The sequence below is a fragment of the Trichechus manatus genome, unplaced genomic scaffold, assembly GCF_000243295.1.
Source record: "Trichechus manatus latirostris isolate Lorelei unplaced genomic scaffold, TriManLat1.0 scaffold00003, whole genome shotgun sequence".
Lineage (NCBI taxonomy): Eukaryota > Metazoa > Chordata > Mammalia > Sirenia > Trichechidae > Trichechus > Trichechus manatus.
The window spans coordinates 10,009,918-10,031,158 of record NW_004443939.1 but is presented as its reverse complement, the minus strand read 5'-3'; the positions used below and the strand labels follow the sequence as shown (position 1 = coordinate 10,031,158).

At 40.6% G+C, this 21,241-nt stretch overlaps 1 protein-coding gene across 3 annotated transcripts in view; it reads right to left on the bottom strand.

Moving 5' to 3' along the window:
• The window catches only part of PGM1 (phosphoglucomutase 1), a 65,956-nt gene that overhangs the window by 16,930 nt on the left and 27,785 nt on the right, over window positions 1-21,241 (bottom strand). For 2 of the 3 annotated variants that reach the window (XM_004369014.1, XM_023730665.1), the window contains exons 2-7: window positions 12,958-13,120; window positions 12,091-12,237; window positions 10,336-10,461; window positions 7,554-7,744; window positions 6,126-6,280; window positions 3,084-3,199 (exon numbers count right to left, since the gene is read on the bottom strand). In XM_004369014.1, the coding sequence (XP_004369071.1) occupies window positions 3,084-3,199; window positions 6,126-6,280; window positions 7,554-7,744; window positions 10,336-10,461; window positions 12,091-12,237; window positions 12,958-13,120 (898 nt within the window). Of the gene's footprint in view, window positions 1-3,083; window positions 3,200-6,125; window positions 6,281-7,553; window positions 7,745-10,335; window positions 10,462-12,090; window positions 12,238-12,957; window positions 13,121-18,317; window positions 18,925-21,241 lie in introns of those variants that run through there. The other variant, XM_004369013.2, reaches the window with a different exon arrangement.

Here is a 21,241-nt window from a genome sequence, read left to right as displayed (position 1 = left end):
TGTGGCAATTCCAGCATGAAATTACGCTGGATGACTTTGAATCTCCTTTCCTTTTCAACACCAAGATTCTGTTTATCTAAATGAAGAGTGTGCTCACTCAATCATTCAACAAAGGTTTACTGAGCACCTACTGGGTACTCTGGGGATACAATGGAGAACAAGACAGACGTAATTCCTGTCGTCGTGGTACTTACAGTCTAGTGAAGCCGACAGACATTAATTAAATAATCATAAATAATTGTAAAATTACAGCTGCAATACCTGCAACAAAGGAGAGGTATGTGGTGCCATGAGAGCCCATACTAAGGGGATCTGACCCACTCTGGAAGGTCAGGGAGGCTTTTCTGAGAAATTGCCTCTGCTCGGGCCTGGGAAAACACAGAAATAAACTATACTCAACTAAGCTATAAAATTTCAAAGCTTCCAAAGCTCATAGAGTCACTAATGTCCATCCTGAGAACACTCTGTAAAGGGACTGTTGGAAGCATTGCACCAACAAGGGGGAATTTGTAGGGACAAATTAACTCCTCTATAAATAAAGCAATCGTAAGTCCAGTTAAATAGGTTCAGCTGTACTCATCCGTAGACATTAAGACCACAGATAATCTATCCTAATTTTTAAAATATTTATCTCAGAATATTACAGGACAATTATCTTTTTCAGAGAAAGAGAGAAAGCTTATGAACTATTCTCATGAAGTATTCTCTCTCTGGAAGATAAAACTATGGTTAGCACTTAATATTTGTTGAATAAGTTAATAAACAAACCAACAAGAACAAACTTTAACAAGGAGTAGTCCAAAGTCTAATATTTTGGTTCAAAGAAATCAGTTCCACAAATATAACATGGGGCATTTTTCTTAACAAATGATCAATGGTAAAGTCTTTAAGGGACTTAATTATCCACAACCTTATATGGGCTAAACGATATTATGGAACTTTCTAAAAGCTAACATAAATGAAAGTTATACCAAGAAAAGCATAGTGTCCAAATCACTAGAAATAATCATCCCACCCTACTCTTCACTTGTCAGATCAATGCTGGAGGATTTAGCCTCAGTTATGGGCATGACCATCTAAGAGGGGCACTGATGTATTTGGGAACATCTAGAAGCTGGTGCAAAATGAGGAATGACTGGAGGACCTAAAGATGGAGAGCCTGGAGAGGAGAGGACCTGAGAGCTGCCTTCCAGTATTTGAAGGACTTTCATATGAGAAGATAGTAGCTTGTGTTATTCTGTCTTCAGCCCTGTTCCCAGCCAGCCAATACTGGGGGCTCCTACTTGGCTCTGGGGCTCTCACCCATCTTGCCCAGTGCTTCCCACATGGGTCTGTGGGCCAAGATGTTGCTGGACGTATCACAAAAAAAAAAAAGATACTGTGGTTAACTATGTTTGGGCAAAACTGTACTAACAGGATTCCCTACATAAAATGCTCTGGAATCTTCAAATGCTAATATCATTGTGAATATACAAGATAGAGAGGTGTATTCCAAGTTTTCCAGTTTTCACTGACCCCAGAACGCTCTCACGGAATGACTATTCTTCCACACACCCTGTTCTGGTCTTCTATGTTCCACTAGTTTTCACTGGGCTCATGCACCAAGGTTTACACATGGTGCTTGCCTTCAAAGACAATCTCTATCTATAAAGGACTGATATCAAGCCTGAACTGGATAACCCTAGAAAAATCTTAAGGGAAAAAAATGCCTCATAAGGTCATTGGTCATTTATCTAGTACCCTGTGGAGTAACGTGGCAGCTGTGAGTCAGAACAACAGCAACTGGTTTTGTTACTAGTTTTATACATATTTTATGAAGTAGGAAAGGACTAACCAATGGCCTTGTAATCCATGACCAAAGATGCAGAATCTTGGGAAACTGACTAGCTTTCTTCATGGAAATTGTCCAGCCCTAACATCCATCCATCTTTCTTAACACCCTCCAATTCTATCAAGTCAATCCATTGCCAAGGGGTAATGCCACTTCCTGAAGGATATTAAATTGCTTAGAACTTTGTAAATATGTGCCTCAAATTTATCAGCTCATTCTACTACCCCACCCTCAGACTTGTAGGAAAAGAAATGAAATCAGCATTCTTTTCTATTTAATGTAACGTGAATTCTAATCCAATTGCACGGCTGATAGAATGTTTGGCTTTGATTTCTTTGCTTTGTTAAAGGGTGGCAGTGGAGTAGTGAAGGAGTAAGAAGATTGGTCCCTTTGTTTCAAAATATGGGGGAAGGAGAGAATAGGAGGAGAAGAGATGTGGCCACTGAAGTACCTTACAACCTAGCTGGAGACCAACACATTGGAAAGAGTCACACCCATGAATGGATATATAGAAAAGAGAGAGATTGAACTAGGTAGAATGATACTAGAGAAGGTCATGAAGGAGGTGGGACTTCAGGTCACTATTTGGGACAGCAGGGAGGAGGAGGGAGAAGACATAAACTGGGGTCTGAGGGTCTTGGGCCATCCCTAAAACACACCGCAGGGTCCTCTCTGTCACAATACTACAATTATACATATGCCCTCACAGACTAGGACATATTTTTAATTTCTCAATCACCTAGCAACTTACTTCCACTCTACTAGTCTTGCTTCATTTAGCCTTGATAAATCAAAACTTGTTGCTATAGAAACCTCGGGCCTATTAAAAAGAAAGATTTAACGCTGCACTGAAACCTCCCCTTAAATAAAAACAAAAAACCAACTTGTTCCACCATATTTCTTCCCAGAAATGAAAACATTTATAAAGGTTTCCTTGACCACTGAGGGAAGAAAAATATGTTTATTACTCAATTTAATCCCTATGGACTCAATGGCCAGGCCACTGAGGAGGCCCCCAAACTTCCTGCCTTGGTAGATGTGATCCTCTGAAAGTAAAATTAGCCTTCCTGGCTGAACGTGCTCGCGGCTTTTCAAATGTGTACACTTCATCAGGGTTGTTATAAATAAATGGTATCTTGATTTAGGACACATCAGCTACCGTTGCTATTTCAGCGCTGCCTTAGCAGTCTACGCTTTCACTGCAAGCAGTGTTTACGGGCAAGAAAATGTGAGTGCAGGAGTGCGTACTTACCAGTGCCGAAGCTTTCCTCCCCACAAAGGGACAGTTTGCTTGCATCCATCAAATTCCCAAAAAACTTCCAGCCAGTTGGAGTCTCATACAAAGAGATCTTTGTAGCATTAGCCACCCTTCAAAGGCATGAAATCAAAGTTACATCACAGCAGGACCGTTAGCATGGCCATGTGAGGGATGGAAAATAGCAACCGTTATTGTAATCAACGGTCCCATTTAGCATTGCTCAGAGGTATACATAATTCTAAGATTGGTAGAAAATCGTAAGAGAAAACTTGTGCACAATGGGCTATTATACAGGGATTCAGGAGAGGAGAGTAAAAGAGTAAAATGAAAGGATTAATTCAGATCACTGAGTATAATATTTTAGAAGAAGCAACAGTAGCAAAATGTGCATGTCTGTCTTAGCCAGTTTAAACCTGTGTGTGTTGGATAAGAACTGCCTCTACACCCATTCCATAAAGAACAAAAGAATGATGTTTGAATGCACTCCTAGCATCACAGAATCATAGAATACTGCGTCTGGGAAGCCATCATTTTACAGAGAGGGAAACAGAGCCGAGAATGCTCTGTGGTCAGCCCAAAGTCAGCCAGCCAGGGCCCAGAGAGAAAATACTCAATGGGGTCACCCATTTGTACTGGCTTCACCCACACTGATCAATGGTCGCCTTTTCCCTCCAACACGTCTCTTACTTCTCCCTATATATCGTTCAGGTCCCTGGGTGGCACAAATGCTTTGTGCTCATCACAAAGCTAATGGTTCGAACCCACCCAGCAGCACCATGAAAGAGAGGCCTGGTGATCTGCTTTTATAAAGATTACAGCCAAGGAAACTCTACGGAGCTCAGTTTTACTCTGTAATGCATGGAGTCATCATGAGTCAGAACCTATTCAATGGCAACAGGTTTGGTTTATGTATCGTTTGACTACTAAAATACCTCCTTTGAACTTTTTTTTTTGAAGATTTCTTTTCCTTTGAACAGGAAAAGTTACCTGGTAAGTTTCATTCACTATTTTACTGAAATTTGCTTTCCAGAAGGCTTGCCTTATTCCTAGCAAAGTAATGCCATGTTTAGATTCTAACATTTCAGGAAAATCAAATTCATGACAGTTCAGTCAAGACATGTTTTGAAAACTGTGAAAATACATTAAACTCTAATCAGGATAATGAGGTATTTCAGTTGAGATTCCATACGTAGCTTATCAATTTTTCCAAAAATGGGAATTACACTGTTCCTGAATGACAGACAATTTATTACAAAACCTGATATGTCTACTTGCAGTAGCATGACCACAAACTAGCTCATGCCTTTAGGTGTAGGCTCTGAAGACAGAAGCCTGGGTTCTAATTCCAGCTCTGATTTGGCTGTGGGATCTTGGGCAAAATTGTTAACCTCTCTGGCCTCTGATTGCCTCTTCTGTAAAATAAGGTTTGCTATGAGGATCGGCTCAACAGCACACCACAACCGCATGAGGATCAGTTGAGATGGTAAAGGTAAAAGCATTTTATAAGTTACAAACCACTATATGAATATTAGTCATTATTTTCTTATTAGCTAAAGTGAAATCAGCACTAATTCTGTAACACCCCATAGGAAACGTTTGCATGACCCAGTAGCTGGGGGCAGAGGCTCAAATCCGGACTCAGCCATTTACTAGCTGGGTGACTTTGGGGAAATTACTTAACTTCTTTGGCCTCTTGCTTTCCCACCTGTAAAATCAGGTTATTAATAACATTTACCTTTTGGGGTTGGTTTGAGAATTAAGTTACTTAAAACATGTAAAGTACTTAGCACAAGGTAATGCTCAATAAATATTAGCTACTATTTAAGAGTCTAGATATATACATTCTGCCTTCCTCCCTAGCTTTAACCCTTTTTTCTTTCTTTCTTCCTTCCTTTTTTCATTTCTCTCTCTCTCTGTTCATTCATTCAGCAAACATTTACTAGGCACATGATATGTTCTAGTTAATATTTTCCCTGGTGCTCATTTGCTATTTATCACTTAGATTTTTCAGTTGTTGTAGATATGGTCTCATAAGCTACCTTAAAGCCTTTGTATAATGAAGTGATAATAATAGACAAACAAACACATCTGAGACATCAACCACTTATTGTCACTGGTTCCTTTCTTTCTTATAAAAGTTGAGTGTTTCCGCAGAGTGAGGGGTGTTTTGTGTGTGTGTGTGTGTGTGTGTGTTTAATACCTATTTGACTTTTCTGTTAATTTAGATTTTGGACAAATAAACATTTACTAAGTCTTTGTGTACATGGACGTCTAATGAGGGTGGGTGGGGAAAGTTTCCGTGAAAGTTTTGTTGAAACACTGAAATTACTTAAAACTGCTCTTTCACCCTAACCCTATGCACGCTGCTAAAGGAAAATAATCCTCTAGAATGATCTCTTGAGTGGATGGAAGTGCCAGCCATTCATTAACATTCATTCATTCATTTTTCAAATAACTGTATATATACGCCTATGTGTGCCTGGAACCCTAAGTGGCACAGTGGTTAAGAGCTCAGGCTGCTAACCAAAATTCAGCAATTTGAATCCATCAGCTGCTCCTTGGAAACTGTATGGGGCAGTTCTACTCTGCCCTATAGGGTCGCTATGAGTCAGAATCAACTCAACAGCAATGGGTTTGGTTTACGTGTCCATGTGTGTATGTGTATCCTACTATGCACCAGTCACTACGGTCGAGCAGAGTTTGGGATGGTAGATAAGATAGTCTTTCCTCTGTAGAAGTTTACAGTCTAGTTTATAATCTAGCAGAGGGGACAGGCAAATAAACAGGCTATCAGAACACAGTGTGGTAAGGGCTGAGATGAAGGAAGTGCAGGGTGCTATGGGAAAACAGAGCACAGACATCCAATCCAAAACAACATCATCCATTCCCTCATAGGATAAATATTTATTCAGCACATACTATGCATCAGATGCCTAAACTGAAAGGACAGGGAGGAGTATTCCAGGCACAGGGAATAGCACAGTGAAGACCAGGATGATCAGTGACAAGGAGGGCCAAGGGAAGGGAGAGACCTACCGGTCGAGGGCACCACTTGTGGGCATGCTGCGTGCAAAGCCACGGACCCCGGTTTGCTGGAAATATGGAATGCTGAAGATGTTGGCAGCAATGACAGCCACAGAGTCTGAGGGGTTCACAAAAAACCCGTGTTTGCCCAGAATCATGTTTCGATCCTTTGGGAGAAGGGGGATTAAAATGAAGAACTTTCAATCAAACTGCTGAAGAAACCAAACTCTTTTAAATAGGGTTTTATAACATTTAAAACTATGTAATTTAAAACATGTATTCATTCGGGGTTATAAACACTAGATTTTATTTTTAATGAATTTGTACAGTACCATCAGGTCCTTGGGAGTTAAAACAAACTCCTTTTGAGCTGAATATTCTATTCTCTCTCCAAAGGCCAACTAACTTTAACCTCCTAGACCTTTTCCAAATTCTGCAACCAATCACCTCTCTCTCAAAGGAGCAGAGAGAATGCACTGAGAGAGGAGATGCTGGCTGTTTACACAGATTGGAAGATCTCCAGGCATCCTCCGAGGAACAAAGGCAGACTTCTTAAAGGAAGTGCTTCTAAATCATGACCCCTCCATTTGGTGCTATTCCTAACAAGACATGCTACCACCTTCACTGCTTCCTTGATCCCTGGCACAGGGGAGGTACTCAATTAACTGAGCGTATGGTGGGAAAACTCCCATCATGCACTGCATCAGAAGGATGCATTGTAAAATAGTGTCTGCTAGGAACCCCTTTAATTTCCCCAAATTTTGAAATTGGAAAAATTATTTTTCAGGAAATAGTGGATTCTAGCTGATGTTAGAGAACAATAGCAACAACAAATGTGTGTTTTCAACCAAGCGTGTATGTACTGTGCCTACTATCTGCCAGACACCAAGAATACAAACCTGAATAAAACACTGTCTTTTCCTTGTCTATTGCATATTTATCAATTTAAATAAAACGGCTTGTTTATTTTTTAAAAAAAATCATTGTAGGGAAGGGATAAAAGGTTAATTCTGTCACTGGAGTTTTCAAGTAGGCTATTACAGTTTAATCACTCAGCTAAAGTGAATGAAGGAATGGGTATAATATAAGACCAAACCCTTTCCATAAAATTGAGTAAGTAGCCAGTTGCTGGTTGAGAACAGAAACCTACCTTAGGATAGGTATCTAGAACCCAACCAGTTCATGAAGCACCAGTCATTACACCATAAATGGGACCTAATCACCTTGCCACTCTTAGCAAACATGAATGTCTGAAATTAAGCACATGGGTTTGTTATTTCTGTGTTCTGATAACTTAGTCCTGACCCCTAGAGCAAAGAGGAATCCTTGAATGTCACTCACCAGGCTCCCAGGGCCTGGCAGAAGCAACCCATCTTTACCTTTACCTGCAGGATCATGCCTGGCCTGCATCAGAGTTCACGTAAATTCACTTGTACCCACCCCATCGCCATCAAAGGCAGCCCCAAAATCATGCTCTCCTGTCTTCATGGTCTCCACCAGGTCTGCTGCATAGGTGAGGTTGGGGTCAGGGTGGTGGCCTCCAAAGTCCTCCAGAGGAACGCAGTTGACTGCCGAGTTTGCAGGGGCACCAAGTTCTTCACAGAGAATCTTCTTTACGTACGGTCCCACAACTATGTAAAGCATGAAATAAAAGTACAAAGAATGAGAAAATAAATATTATTAAAGTACAAGAGGATTGGGGTCAAGGCCGAGGCATTCAGAGAAGGGAATGGCCTGAGCAAAATGAGAACTTGCAGACTGCATTCAGGGGCCAGTGGAGAGATGAGTCTGACTGGATAGAAGGTTTCACAAAAAGGAATAATGAGAGATTAGTTTGGAAAGGTTGGGGCCAGTTCGTGAGGGGAATAGAGGGAAAAGGAAGGGGACTAACCCTTACTGAGGCTCTACTATACACCTGTGCCAGGTGCTTCTCAAACATTTTATCATTCAGTCCCTCAAACAACCCTATAAGCATCTAAGCTTAGTGCTTATGAGCTTTGACTCCGTAATCAGAGTGCCTGTGTTCAAATCCTGAATCTGCCTATCATTGACTGTATGACTGACTGTAGGTAAGTTATTTAATCTCTGTGCCTGTGCCTCAGTTTCCCCATTTTTAAAACAAGGATAATATAGTAGCTACCTCACAAGGTTAAATGAACTAATAGACATGAAGCACTGAGAACAGTACCTAGAACGTATGTTATAAATGTTTGCATGATGATTATCATCTCCAACTAATAGATTTAGATAAGAAAACTGAGGTTCTTAGGTGAAGATATTTGCCCAAATTTATACAGCTACTGAGAGTGGGAGCTGGAATTCAAAGCTCTTATCTTTCTACTATACCAGTATGTCTGATCTGACAAACTGGTTAAAACACAAACAAACAAAGATCAGTTAGAAAAAAATAAAAGGGAAAGGAATAGAATAGAAATTAAATGAAAAGAAAAACCAGTCACATACTTCTATGATGACATTTTATATAACTACTAACATTCATCTCTAAAATGTTGAGAATGTATTTGCATCAAGAAAGGTACTGACTGCAACATATGCCACAGAGGTCAAAGCAGTATAGAATATGTGTCTCCTATTGAAGCCCTGGTGGCACAGTGGTTAAGAACTCAGCTACTAACCAAGAGGTTGGCAGTTCGAATCCACCAGCTGCTCCTTGGAAACCCTATGGGGACAGTTCTACTCTGTCCTATAGGGTGCTATGAGTCAGCATTGACTCGATGGCAATGGGTTTGGTTTTTATTTTGGTTTATTAGCAGCCACATGTAAGAAGGGTGTTGAGACACCACAGAATGAGGCCAAGGCAGCCAGGGCTGTGGGGGATATAGCAACTGAGGCATTAGAAAAACAACTGACAAGCCTGGAGAAAAAAAGGCTACTTCATGACTAGCTCCTCCTACCCAATGGCCCATCACAAGCTCTATTCTCAAATCAGCCCAGGCTTCTCCTCATTCCACTAATGTGACGTCTATTGTTAAGCCTTTATGCCTTTACTATGGCCATTGTCTCAGCTGGGAATGACCTTCACTTGATTTTCCACCACTCTCGATCTTTCTTTCATAAAAGCTGAGTTTGCTGCCACTTCTTCCGGGAAACCTTTCTTGATACCCCTAGTCAAACCACGCCTTCTTCCACACCCCCAGAGAGAATACTCAAAATTCTATACAACTCGCATTTTGTTGGCCTTGCAGTGGTTAGTTGTCAGCCACGTCATCTCTCCACAGGATCACAAGCTCTTTGAAGGAAGTTGTCTGGCAAGTCCCTGCCTACCCTCAGGAATATGTGTGGCAAGTATTCAATACATGTCTGTTGAATGGTTTGAAATGACAGGATAGCTTTTTATAAATAAGGAAGTAGACCCATTCTGTGTGACTCCAGAAGTCAAGCTAGGACATAAGGGGAGAGGTTCCAGGGATAGAAGATGTCAGCCCTCTAGAAGGTTTCTTAACAATGGTTTTGCAGTGTAACAGAATACCCTGAATAACATCCTCAAAAGGGTTCAAGCAAGGGCAGAAAGTATTCCTCAATCAGGCAGAAGGTTGAATTCCAACACCAGGAAGAATCCTTGCCACTCAAAGATTCCAAAGTTCTAAAGTATTAAAAAACAAACAACAAACCTAAGGGCCCAGGAAATCCCATATTGTTACGTGTGTGAAAACCCAAGGGTTCAGGTTCACGATGACCACTACCATTTATATTGACCTGGTCACACAACCAGCAGAGGAAGAAGAGGGGGAGACATACATCCTGTTGTTCCTGACTTTAATCCTCAGCTTGCTCTTCCCCTCTTCTAAGAAAAGGAGTGTGTGGGGGCAGGGGGTGGGGATGTGGGGTTCAGGAGCGTGTTTACTCCATCTAGCAAATGGCGAGAAGGGGGTGTTCAGGAAGAATGAAAAGTATCTTCTGAGGGGGAGGAAAAGTCCACAACAGATGTATGTTACTCAAAACCTAGTTCCTGATGCTTAATGTGGAAACACTGACCTTCAGACTAGTTTGCCACGAGGAACGCCTCTAATATTTTTGCCACAACTATTAGATGTTTATCTGTATGACTAATGTGCTAAAGTGGTTGCAAAAAACAACTCTTTAAAAGCTATCAAACAGAGAGAGATTGGAGAAAAGTTCTTGTTAAAGCATCATGATACATGTAGTAGAGAGCAGCTTTGTATCTTTCAGAGAAAGGAATTAAACAGAAACGGCCCCATACCTCCGTGCATGGCGTCGATACGGATCTTTAGTCGGTTTGGCCCAGAAAGCAGTTCTTTCAGTGCATTGAAATCAAAGATGTTTCTCAGCATCGTGCCATAAGTTTCCACTGAATCCACAATTTCCACTGTGAGGGCAAGCAACATCAAAAGATGGAACAACTAAACACATTTAGAACTATTATTCTTGGAAATGATCATATTACTGTAAACTTGCAGTGGCTATTTTATAAGGACAGTTATTGAGCAGCTTCAATATGCCAGGGCTGTTGTATGATATTCAATACTAACAATTGTCCTGAAAGATAAATGTTATTAGTCCTATTTTATAGATGAGGAAACTCAAGGTCCAGAGCTTAAGTAACTTGCCCACACAGCTGGGATGGGGCACAGAGGGGATTTTTGACTGAGGTTTGTCTGACTGTAAACTCTGCTTTGCTGGCACACTGCTTCCATACCCATCTCCATAAGAGCTGTGCTTTGTGTCAGAGATAACAGAAAAAGTAGTGACTACTTTTCTTCCCTTGCCTTTTTCTAAGTGCACTGCCATCAAGACTTAATGCTAAAAAGCAGGGGAAAAAATCTAATAAATCATTTTTCACATACACTGCTAAAGGACTAAAACAAATATTAAAAAAAATTACTGTTGTTGGATTTTCAGGACTTTGAATATTTGCAAAACATGAAATGTTTAGGAAACTCTCTAGTGTTTCAAACATTAAGAATGTCCATCAGATGTACCAAAGTGTCACTACATCTTTGTGAGGATGCAGTTGTCAGCTCTTGATGATAAGTTCAAACGAAAAATGCATTCCATAGAGCTGCAGTCCAGAGAGAAGAATACATGTTAGGGCAAAGTCAGAACGCAAATCACATTGCCAAACATCTCGTTCTCATTTTATTCATATGAACATAAACATTTATTCCTTCAATTATTATAATACCTTGTCATTCAACAACAAAATGTTAACCACAGCTACGCAGGGAGTTTCATTTTAGCCCCCCCAAAAAGGTCAGTAATTTGTTTTACTGAATATATAGGAGCCCTGATGGCACAGTGGTTGAAGCACTCAGCTGCTAACCAAAAGGTCAGCGGTTCGAACACAACAGCCGCTGGGTGGGACAAAGACATGGCAGTCTGTTTCCCTAAAGATTTACAACCTTGGAAACCCTATGAGGCAGTTCTATTCTGTCCTATAGGGTCACTATGAGTTGGAATGGACTTGATGGCAGTGGGTTGGTTGGGTTTTATATTATATAAACACTTGAGTTTGAATCCTCATTTTTACCACTTTCTGACCATGTGAACTTGAGCCTGTTACTTAATCTCTCTGAGCCTTTGTTTCTTCATCTGCAAAATCATGGATACTGACAGTGCTGTCCTCACAGGGCTACTGTGAGAATAAAATGGGACAACGTATGTGAAGAACTTGGCACATAATAAGAGTTCAAGAAATGTTAGCTATGAATATAATCTTATAGGTCTTCTCGTCAAGGCCATTTGCTTTACAGGTATAGAAACTGAGGCCTAGTGAGTTGGAAATGACTTACCCAAGGTCACACAGCTGATCACTGGTAGGGCCCAGAGAGTTCAGTCTCTAGACTCCCAGCCCCAATTCCAGACCTGCTAATTAACGTATGCAAAGCTTAGTGACCACAATCTTTCCAAAGTTCAAGAGCCTCGTTATTATCTTGAAAGGCAAACTTCTCACATTGGAAACAGAACTGGGTAGGAGGGGGAAAGAAAGTAAACATGCCTGTGAAGGGTTTGAATTTGTTCTCCAGATCAAACTGCTGCTTTCCCAGAACTCCAAGGTCTATTTTCAGGTCAGGGCAAATCACATATTCTTCAATTGTCTTGCTGATTTGGAAAATTTTATCAGTTATTGCTTCTGGGGCAGGACCTAGGAATCAAACAGCAAACAGTAGGTCATTTTGTGTTGCTGACATGAAAATACAAAGAATGTTAAGCTCACCTATTCCTCTTCACTAACACATCCACCATCCCATCATTAGGCAGCGAAGTACCAGGATTTTCTAAAAGAAAACACCATGTTTGATGATCATGCCTGCATGGCTCCTCATATCCAGGTACAGTGGGATAAAAAGCATTTCACTCTCAAGGAAAGGAAACAAGAAATCCCTCACTAAGGGTCAGAACCAGAACCCTGGCCTCCCAAAGTCTCAGTTACTGGTTTATCCTCACAAATATGAAATTGTCCTTAAAATAACAACACTCTACTCAGTCATGTTGTGCAGAAGACATATTGTGTTCCTATTTGTTCCTTTTATATAGCTGAGAAAAGGACAGAAAACATGCAGTAAAGCTTATCAATTCTGTGTTGACCTTTATAAAAGTATTTGTTGTTGTCATTGTTGTTAGGTGCTATTAAGTCGATTCTGACTCATAGCGACCCTATGTGACAGAGCAGAACTGCCCCATAGGGTTTCCTAGGTTGTAATCTTTACGGGAGAAGATCACCAGGTCTTATCTCCTATGGAACTGATGGTGATTTCAAACCACCTACCTTTTGGTTAGCAGCCAAGTGCTTAACCATTGTGCCACCAGGGCTCCTTATAAAAGCATTTACTTCCCACAAAAAAATAAATAACAGCAGACTCGCCTCCACTAGAAATATTGAATTTGATTCCAAAATCTCCATTGGGCCCTCCTGGATTGTGGCTGGCTGTCAGGATGATTCCACCAATGGCTTTGATTTTTCTAATGATGCAGGATACAGCAGGGGTAGAGAGGATTCCATTCTGTCCAATGACCAAGCGACCAATCTAGGAAAAGAAATTCAGAGCACACACTTTAACATCAATAAATCCACGGGGCCACTGCACAGAAACACCAAGACGACAGGCAGATGGGCAAAGAAATATTCTACTGGACCAGACGAGATTTTCTTTCACGAAGATCTACGGCTTGGATAGTATCTACCATATTATGGAAGTAGAATCAACATTGTTAAATAAAGCCATTCCTTCAGATGATATTTTGAGACTTTGCAGTTTTAGAATAGTGTGCTCTGGCAATGTTTTAAGGTTCTTGCAAGAAAACATACAGTATTTAAAGCAGGCCTTTTCAGACCAGATTTATAATTTGAATTTATTGAAAAATTGTGTGAAAACCCACATTTTTATCCAACTCAATCATACTTTCAATCCACCTTGGCAAAGAGGATATAGGTTAGCTAGTTAAAAGGATTCTACCCAAAGGGAAGGACTTTGTAAAATAAAATTTTAAAAAAGCAACAAAGGTAAACTTTATATGAAGAACTATATAAAATGTATCTATCTCTTGAGTTTGTCTTTTCAATTAAGCTTGGATTTTCCTATCGTGGATTTTTGCAGAGCAAGATACCCCTGGCCCATGTTAGCTTGTACCCTGGGTTACCTCGTGGGCCTAAAGCAGGGAATGCTGGGAGTTATTACTGAGTAAACCAGCTGGAACCGCCTACATGAAACCCATACAGATGGTACTTTTGTTGTGTTCTTAACTCACTTTCCGTATCTCTCACAGATGGTATCAGCACAGCTCCTAAATTTTCCTTTGCTAAAATGATAGTAATTTATATCTGTTTCAACATGATCCATGTTGGAAAAGAAGGAAGAGATTCTGTCAGTTCCTCTGACATACTTGAAGACCTGAGTATTACATAAAGGGATTTATGAAATAGGGAGGTTGTGTCCTCCCTCCATTCTCTCTTCTCAGAGAAGAAAGGGATAGGAATGTTCTCAAAGTTTCCATTTATTATTCCTTTTTGTCCTATCCAGGATAAATATGGTTGAAGAAATTAGTTGATGGTGGAAGATATGTTTCCAAGTGTTGAACATGCCAGTGAAATACCTGGATTCCCTGGGAAAATTTTTCTGGGACTGTTACCTTTGCCACCCTCCTATAGGTCACTGAAAACTTGACTGCCTTATAATTCAATCCCTCTGCTACCAACCAAGGAGCCCTGGTGGCACAACGGTTAAAGTGCTCGGCTGCTAACTGAAAGGTCAGTGGTTCAAAACCACCAGCTGCTCCGTGTGAGAAAACACCTGGCAATGTGCTCCAGTAGATTAAAGCCAAGGAAACCCTATGGGCCAGTTCTACTCTGTCCTATAGGGTCGTTTTGAGTTGGAATCAACACGACAGCATATGACAACAACTACCAACCACCTCCCAGGAAGCAGTTGGTTTATTTCTGTTACTTCTTGGTTCTCATATGTCTTGACTCCGAACAATTTTGGGGGTCACTGCACTAATATATTTATGTTCTGCCTCCCCTGTAAAATGGTAAAAACCAGGGTAGCTGCTGCAACTAGGCTCCTAAATAGACTAAAGGAAGCTGCAGATAATGTGAAATCAATACCAATGATCACTACTGAGCTGCAGAGTGCTTCCTACATCCCACAGCACTTTCAATCCATTCTCACATTTGCTCCTCTAAAGTACCACTGCATAGATGAGGAGGCTGAGGTTCAGAGTTGTCAAAATCCTGCCCAGTCATTCATTCCTGCACCCATCCAACAGCAATAATAACAAGTATTTATGGAAAGGTGCTATGCCAGACACTGGGATAGATGATGTGATGAGCGAGGTCATACCACAAGTTAGTGGCCATAGCTGGGAGAAAAGCGTTGAAACCTCCTGACTCAATACAGTGGGAATGGTGACATTTTACCCTTCCAGAAGTTTCCCAGTGTAGTTCCGAGCAAAATAAAAGCCTATGGTTGGGCATTTCCAGAATTTTTATAGGAAGGGCTTGGAGGGGGTGGTTACAATTTTATTAGCCAGAGTGACAGGTGGAATTAGCTGGAAATTGTATTTGCACGTCTAGTATATTCGCTCTTCCTTAGATTTTATATGTTGGTGTGAAAGGGGAGGTTGACGAATATTAAGTTATGTCCCCTAAGTCATCCCTTAATGCTGCCATCCCTCATGATGAGATCTGGTCCCAGACTGAGAGGATTGTACCAGGGGGTAAGAATAGAAAGGAAAGTCAAGAAATAAAAGCAAGGAAAGTCCAGGGTAGCTTCTGTCTCTTGGGCCCAAGAAGAGGTACACTTGGCCAAAGTACTCCCCTTCCAGACCAGACTCTCCCCTGTAAATCACCCTCTGGAATATTAACCTTAACCTGATATTGGGAGATAAGGCATCCTTCCCTTAAAGATGCCTAAACCATTGGAGGAACTCCTGACTTAATTCTCCCCTACTCTGCTCCCATCTGTATCCCCCTTGCTCTACTCAGGCTGAATCCATCCTACCTGCTCAGGCCCACTCAGCTCATCTTTCTAAGCCAAAGTTCTAGCTATGTCCCTCCTCTACCCAAAAAACCTTTCCTAGTTTCCAAGTGCCTCCCAAATTAGAGAGAACACCCTCAGCCTGGCACCAAGAGTCCTTCATCAAACAGCCTCTCCTGCCTTTGCTCCTTTCCCACTGCCCCCAAATGACTCACATCACGCCACCAAGCTGGATCCTCTTTGTTCCCCAACATTTTATAGTCAAACATGGCAGGGAGCAAACTTTTAAATTTTCCTTTAATTAAAACTAGGGCCTAGTGTTTTCTTATATTTCATAAAAAAAAAAAACAAGTTTCATTTTCTTTGTCCTGCTGGTCGTACACACTGCTTCTACTCTTATTTCTAAGTTATGTCTAACAGCTCTGGGGACTGAATGAGATATCAATATTCCAGATGGGGCCCCACCAATGTCTGATTCTGTGCATTAAAACTTGCTGTAAATGCAGACCAAACCTGTACCAAACCCATTGCCATCTAGTCAATTCTAACTCACAGCGACCCTATAGGACAGAGTAGAACTGCCCCATAGGGTTTCCAAGGAGCAGCTGGTGGATTGGAACTGCTGACCTTTTGGTTAGCGGCTGAGCTCTTAACTACTGTGCCACCAGGGCTCCGTAAATGCAGACAGCTTTAGGCAAATAAAAACAAAGGGAAATTTTTAATAAAAGCAGAGTATAGTCTACAATTCACAAATGCACCAGACAAAGATGTACCAAAGGGAAAATAAAATGATCTCCATTTAGCTCACTAGGCTGATGAGTCCTTCAAGAATCTGCTCATGGCTGGAGTTGTACTGACAAAGATGAGGAAGGAACATTATCTTCTATCAAAATCTATGGCAATAATTATCCTTCTTTAGATTTCCTACCTGTAGTCCTGTCTTCGGATTGTGATTAAGCATACAACCCACAATCAAAGGGATGTTAAAAGAGGCAGAATTTACGATACATTAGAAAAAACAGAAATCAATCAATATAGGATTTGTTAGGTTTTATCAGATTAAAGTACTTATCGGTCCACTAAAATGTTTTAAGTAATTCAGTTGGGTGGCATGACTGCTTTAAATGCAAAGCTATTTCTAATAAGCCATGTCCTTGAAAAGAATTGAAAATATTGCTTGGACTGCCACAGCTCTAACAAATAGGCAGCTACCATATCTAGTCAACCATTATCACTTAAATGTATTATTTAGCAAACCTCACATTGTAAATCTGAGGAAGTGAATAGGATCTGCCTGAATTACACATTCTCACCACCTCTTCCACATCCTTCAGCTCCACACAAAAATGAAATGAAGCCAAATATATCACAGAAAAGGGGACAGTGTACCAGATCCACTCAACAGTCTAGATATACGCGGAGAAATAATGTTCCATTCGTTCCCCCTCCAAAGATTAAAAGCATCTTAATACCATCCCCTTTGCAGCTCTCCTCAAACATGAAATTTACAGCATGTCACATTTTATCTTAAAAATGTGTATGCTTCATAATAATTTCATATTTGAGTGCTTTATCAGCAGTTTTTACACGAGAGGCATTCAAATTCTAAAACTCAGTATCAAAAGAAAGCTGTCAATATACAATTGGATCTACAAACACCTTTAAACTTGGTTTGGTGGTATGGGTTTTGTTTTATTTTCTTCCCTTTTAATTTGGCTTTTGCAATCACACCTGCTTGGCATATTATTAAAATAGATTGAAAATGAATGCCGGACACATTTGGTTGCAATGCTAAATTTTATGTTCCCAGAGCCAGAATCTCTTCCTGAAAGGAAATACAACAGATTTTTTTTCAGTTTATGGGTACTTAAGGGCTAGGTGCTCCAAACTGTTGTTAAGCATTATCTAAAACACTAAAAATATATTTTGGGTCCTATGGTGGAATCTGCAGAGCAAAAACAGCAATGTCCTGATGCCTGCTTTACTGTAAATCAGCAGGGCTCTGCAAACAGATTATCAAGAGCAATGCTTTCTGGTGTAATAGTCCTTCTGATTTGGCTAATCCAGCCAACATGGTTTTTCATGATGCAGAGCTTTAGCAGACCCTCCTTATATTGTAGGCTCACCTATTATCTCTACCCTGTTGCACAAATCACCACACACAGGGCTTCTTTGTGCCCAAGGTCATTATAAGCAGGTCTCCCTGTAACAGGTCCTCCTGGTAGGCTCACACCTAACATTTTCCAATCCCCTGCTAGCATTTCTGCGTGACTACCAGGATCCATAAACAACAGCATGCCCTGGTTTTTGTTTTCTTGTTTGACAAGTGACTGAACTTCAATAAGGAAGTCATCGACAGAAAACAAAATCCTCCTCTTTACCACTCATTAGAGCCCTGTACATAGGATATGGTGCCCCTTGAAGCTAGTTAGAACATAGATAAGACAGCTTACGGCTGAGAGTGTGTTTTAAGTGTCTAAAAAGCAACAGGTACTATTTCAAGCAACAGGGACAGAACACAACACATAAGAAGTTGAGCTTGCATTTCTAAATCTGCTAATATAACTAACGTAATTCCAGGAGTCTTTTCACAATCTACAATCTCTGAAGTCACAACGAAACTTAACTGGATGTTAGTAAAATTGAGATGTACATAAGTACGCCACATACAAATCCTATACTTCTGTATATTTCTGAAAAATTAAGACGTAATTTGGAGAGTCAGAAATGTAACAATAAATATACCAACCCCATTGGCAGCAGCCATCTGCACTATTGTTTCTACTGCCGATTTATTAAAATACCGCCCATCTCCACCAACCACCAGTGATGATCCCTGGCGCTCTTTTAGGTCTATGGAAAAGAATATACTCTGGATGAAATTCTCCAGATAGCACGGCTTTGCCTCAAAGTAATAAGTTTTCTTCCGTAATCCACTAGTTCCTGGTTTCTGGTCATTGTAGGGAGCCGTAGCAAAAGTCAACAGAGGGAGAGGACCTTCTTCCATTTTTCCATACTTCCCAGAAATCCATTGATCAAAATCACTCATCTTTCATTTCCACCACTTGGCTTAGTGAAGGTATCCAGAAAGCAGTCAAGGGTCCCCCAAATAGTCTGTCAAGCCTGAAGCTGCAACGGTGTCATTTGAGAAACTAAAATAGAGGTTTTGCCTGGACGATCACTCTCAACAGGGAAGCACGGTTGATTCCTTGTTGTTGTCGCCCCTTGTAAAAAAATGATGGGCCATACACACACACACACACACCCACACAAGGCAGATCTTCAAAGTTGTTTTGATGAGGACACTTCTACCCACATAACCGAGCCAAATACCCTTCAATTATTTTTGCCTCATTTCCCCATTAGGGTGGAGAGAGCTCCAGAGGGTGTTGCAGGCAGCAGACTTCAGTTACAAACACCAGATGGCTGCCAGACTTCAGCCTGGGAGCCCAGGCAAAGGCTGAGTGATTCCTGCCCTGAGAAGCAGATTTGTGAACAGGACACCCTGGCATGGCTCTCATTGCTCCTGCCACTTCTTAAACCAGAGACTCTCTGGGCATTCATCATGGAGAAGGCCATCTGCAGCTAAAGTTGTTCCATGCCATCTAGCAAGTTAAAAGGTCAATCTTTAAATGGAAGTGAGGGATCTCAGTTACTTCTGGTTTCTTCACATTGCCTTCATTTTGAAATCCAACGGATTTTTCACTTCCCACATGCAATCCCAGGTAGAAGGGAAAAAAAAATTTATCTAACAGGACAGATTTATTCATTGGCCACCAAAGATTTAATAAAAATAGCACTCAGATCTAGAAGAATGGATACTTAGAAATACACTCTGAATGACTAATGCCGTTGTTGTGAGTTGCCGTCAAGTCGATTCTGACTTGTGGTGACCCCATGTGTGCAGTAGAACTGCTCCACAGGGTTTTTGAGGCTGTGATCTTTCGGAAGCAGATCACCAGGCTATCTCCTGAGGAGACTCTGGGTGGGTTTGAACCACCAACCTTTCAGCTGGTAGTTGAGTGCTTAACCATTTGCACCGCTGGGACTCCAAATGACCGATAGTGATTTGTTTCTTGAACTTACGGGGAAGTGAGGGTAAGAATGCACCAAATCTTGAAAAAGTAAACAGAATAGGAAAAAAAAAAGTTTTTTTCTGAGTGTAGGAGGTTTGCTCATTTTATGATTTAAAAAAAATAATATGAATGTAAGATTAAATTTTGTTTTTTTTACTTTTCTCAGTCTCAAATAGACTTGGCTTTTATGAAACAATTTTTAGCAAAACACTTAAAGTGTTTTGCAATTGAAGAACCTAAGACATTTAAAAATATTTTACCTGAATAATTTAATATCCAATCCCATTTAATCCCTCAGACTTTATTAATAATCTATTTAAATACATACATGTGTGTTCTTTATCTGGTTCAGCAGAAGTTGCCAATTAAGAAGCTCCATTGTCAAGGTTTCAGTAAACTTGTTAAGCATGCTTAAAAAGTACGCCAGGACTATTTATACCGCATGTTCCCGGAGTCTGATGTGCACTGAGGAGTCAAGGTTTTCAAGGGAAAGGTAAATAACCATTTGAGATACAAAATCTAAGTATTTTTCTACTAACTTGTCAAGCAAGGTCAAAAGTAAACAGGCATTTTGAGCAGCCAACTGCCTTCTCTGAGGTAAGAAAGTCCCTGTGTCCCAGGGGCTGTGTTATAGGTTGAATTGTGTCCCCAAAAAAGATACACCCTAACTCCTGGTACCTGCGAACGTGACCTTGTGTGGAAATAGGGTCTTTGAAAAGGTTTTCATGAAATTAACACAAGATGATACTGGAGTTGGTGGGTCCTACTCCAGTCTGAGTGGTGTCCTTATAAAAGAAGAGAAGAGACAAAGAGAGACAGACGGAGGTAAAACAGCTGTGTGACCGTGGAGTTATACTGCAGCTGCAAGCCAAGGAACGCATGGCGCTACCAGAAGCTGGGAGACAAGAAAGGATCTTCCCCTGAGAGGCTCCAGAGAACATCGTGCTGCTAACACCCTGAATCTGGACTTCTAGCCTCCATAGCTGTGAGACAATAAATTTCTCTTCTTATAAGCCACCTAATTTGGGGTGTTTTGTTATGGCAGCCTGAGGAAACCAATACAGGTTGTCTGCACAGGACTATAGAGCTAAACAGAAAGCAGGCCACTGGCAAAGGAGCCTGGCCTCCTTCAAATGACAAACAGGGCTGGCCCGTGTGCATGGAATCCTCCAGATGTAACATTAAAACAGTTCCCAATATAGGACTATTAAGTTGAACACTAGTAAGCCAAAAGGCAGTTACTTTATATAGCTTGTTTTGGCTCTTATTTAATTTTAAAACTAAAATTTTTAAAAATTATATTAAAAAGAGAGCTTGCTTTATTAACAGTAGTTTACATAACCACTTTTTTTATGTTTTAAGTCACTACAAATGCATTTTTTAATCATATTTTTTAAGGTCTGTGCCAGGTTTTCTTTGTTTTTCAGACAAGTTTGCAAAAACTGGGCCAGGATATGTGTCTTGACATATTCAATAATAGATCCAGATTTATGTAACTTGAACACAATAATCTCTTCATTGGAAATAACAGAGCAACCAACCACATAATTGGTAGTTTTCTTAATGAGATCTTGGAATCCCAGGGCAGAGTCAGGGG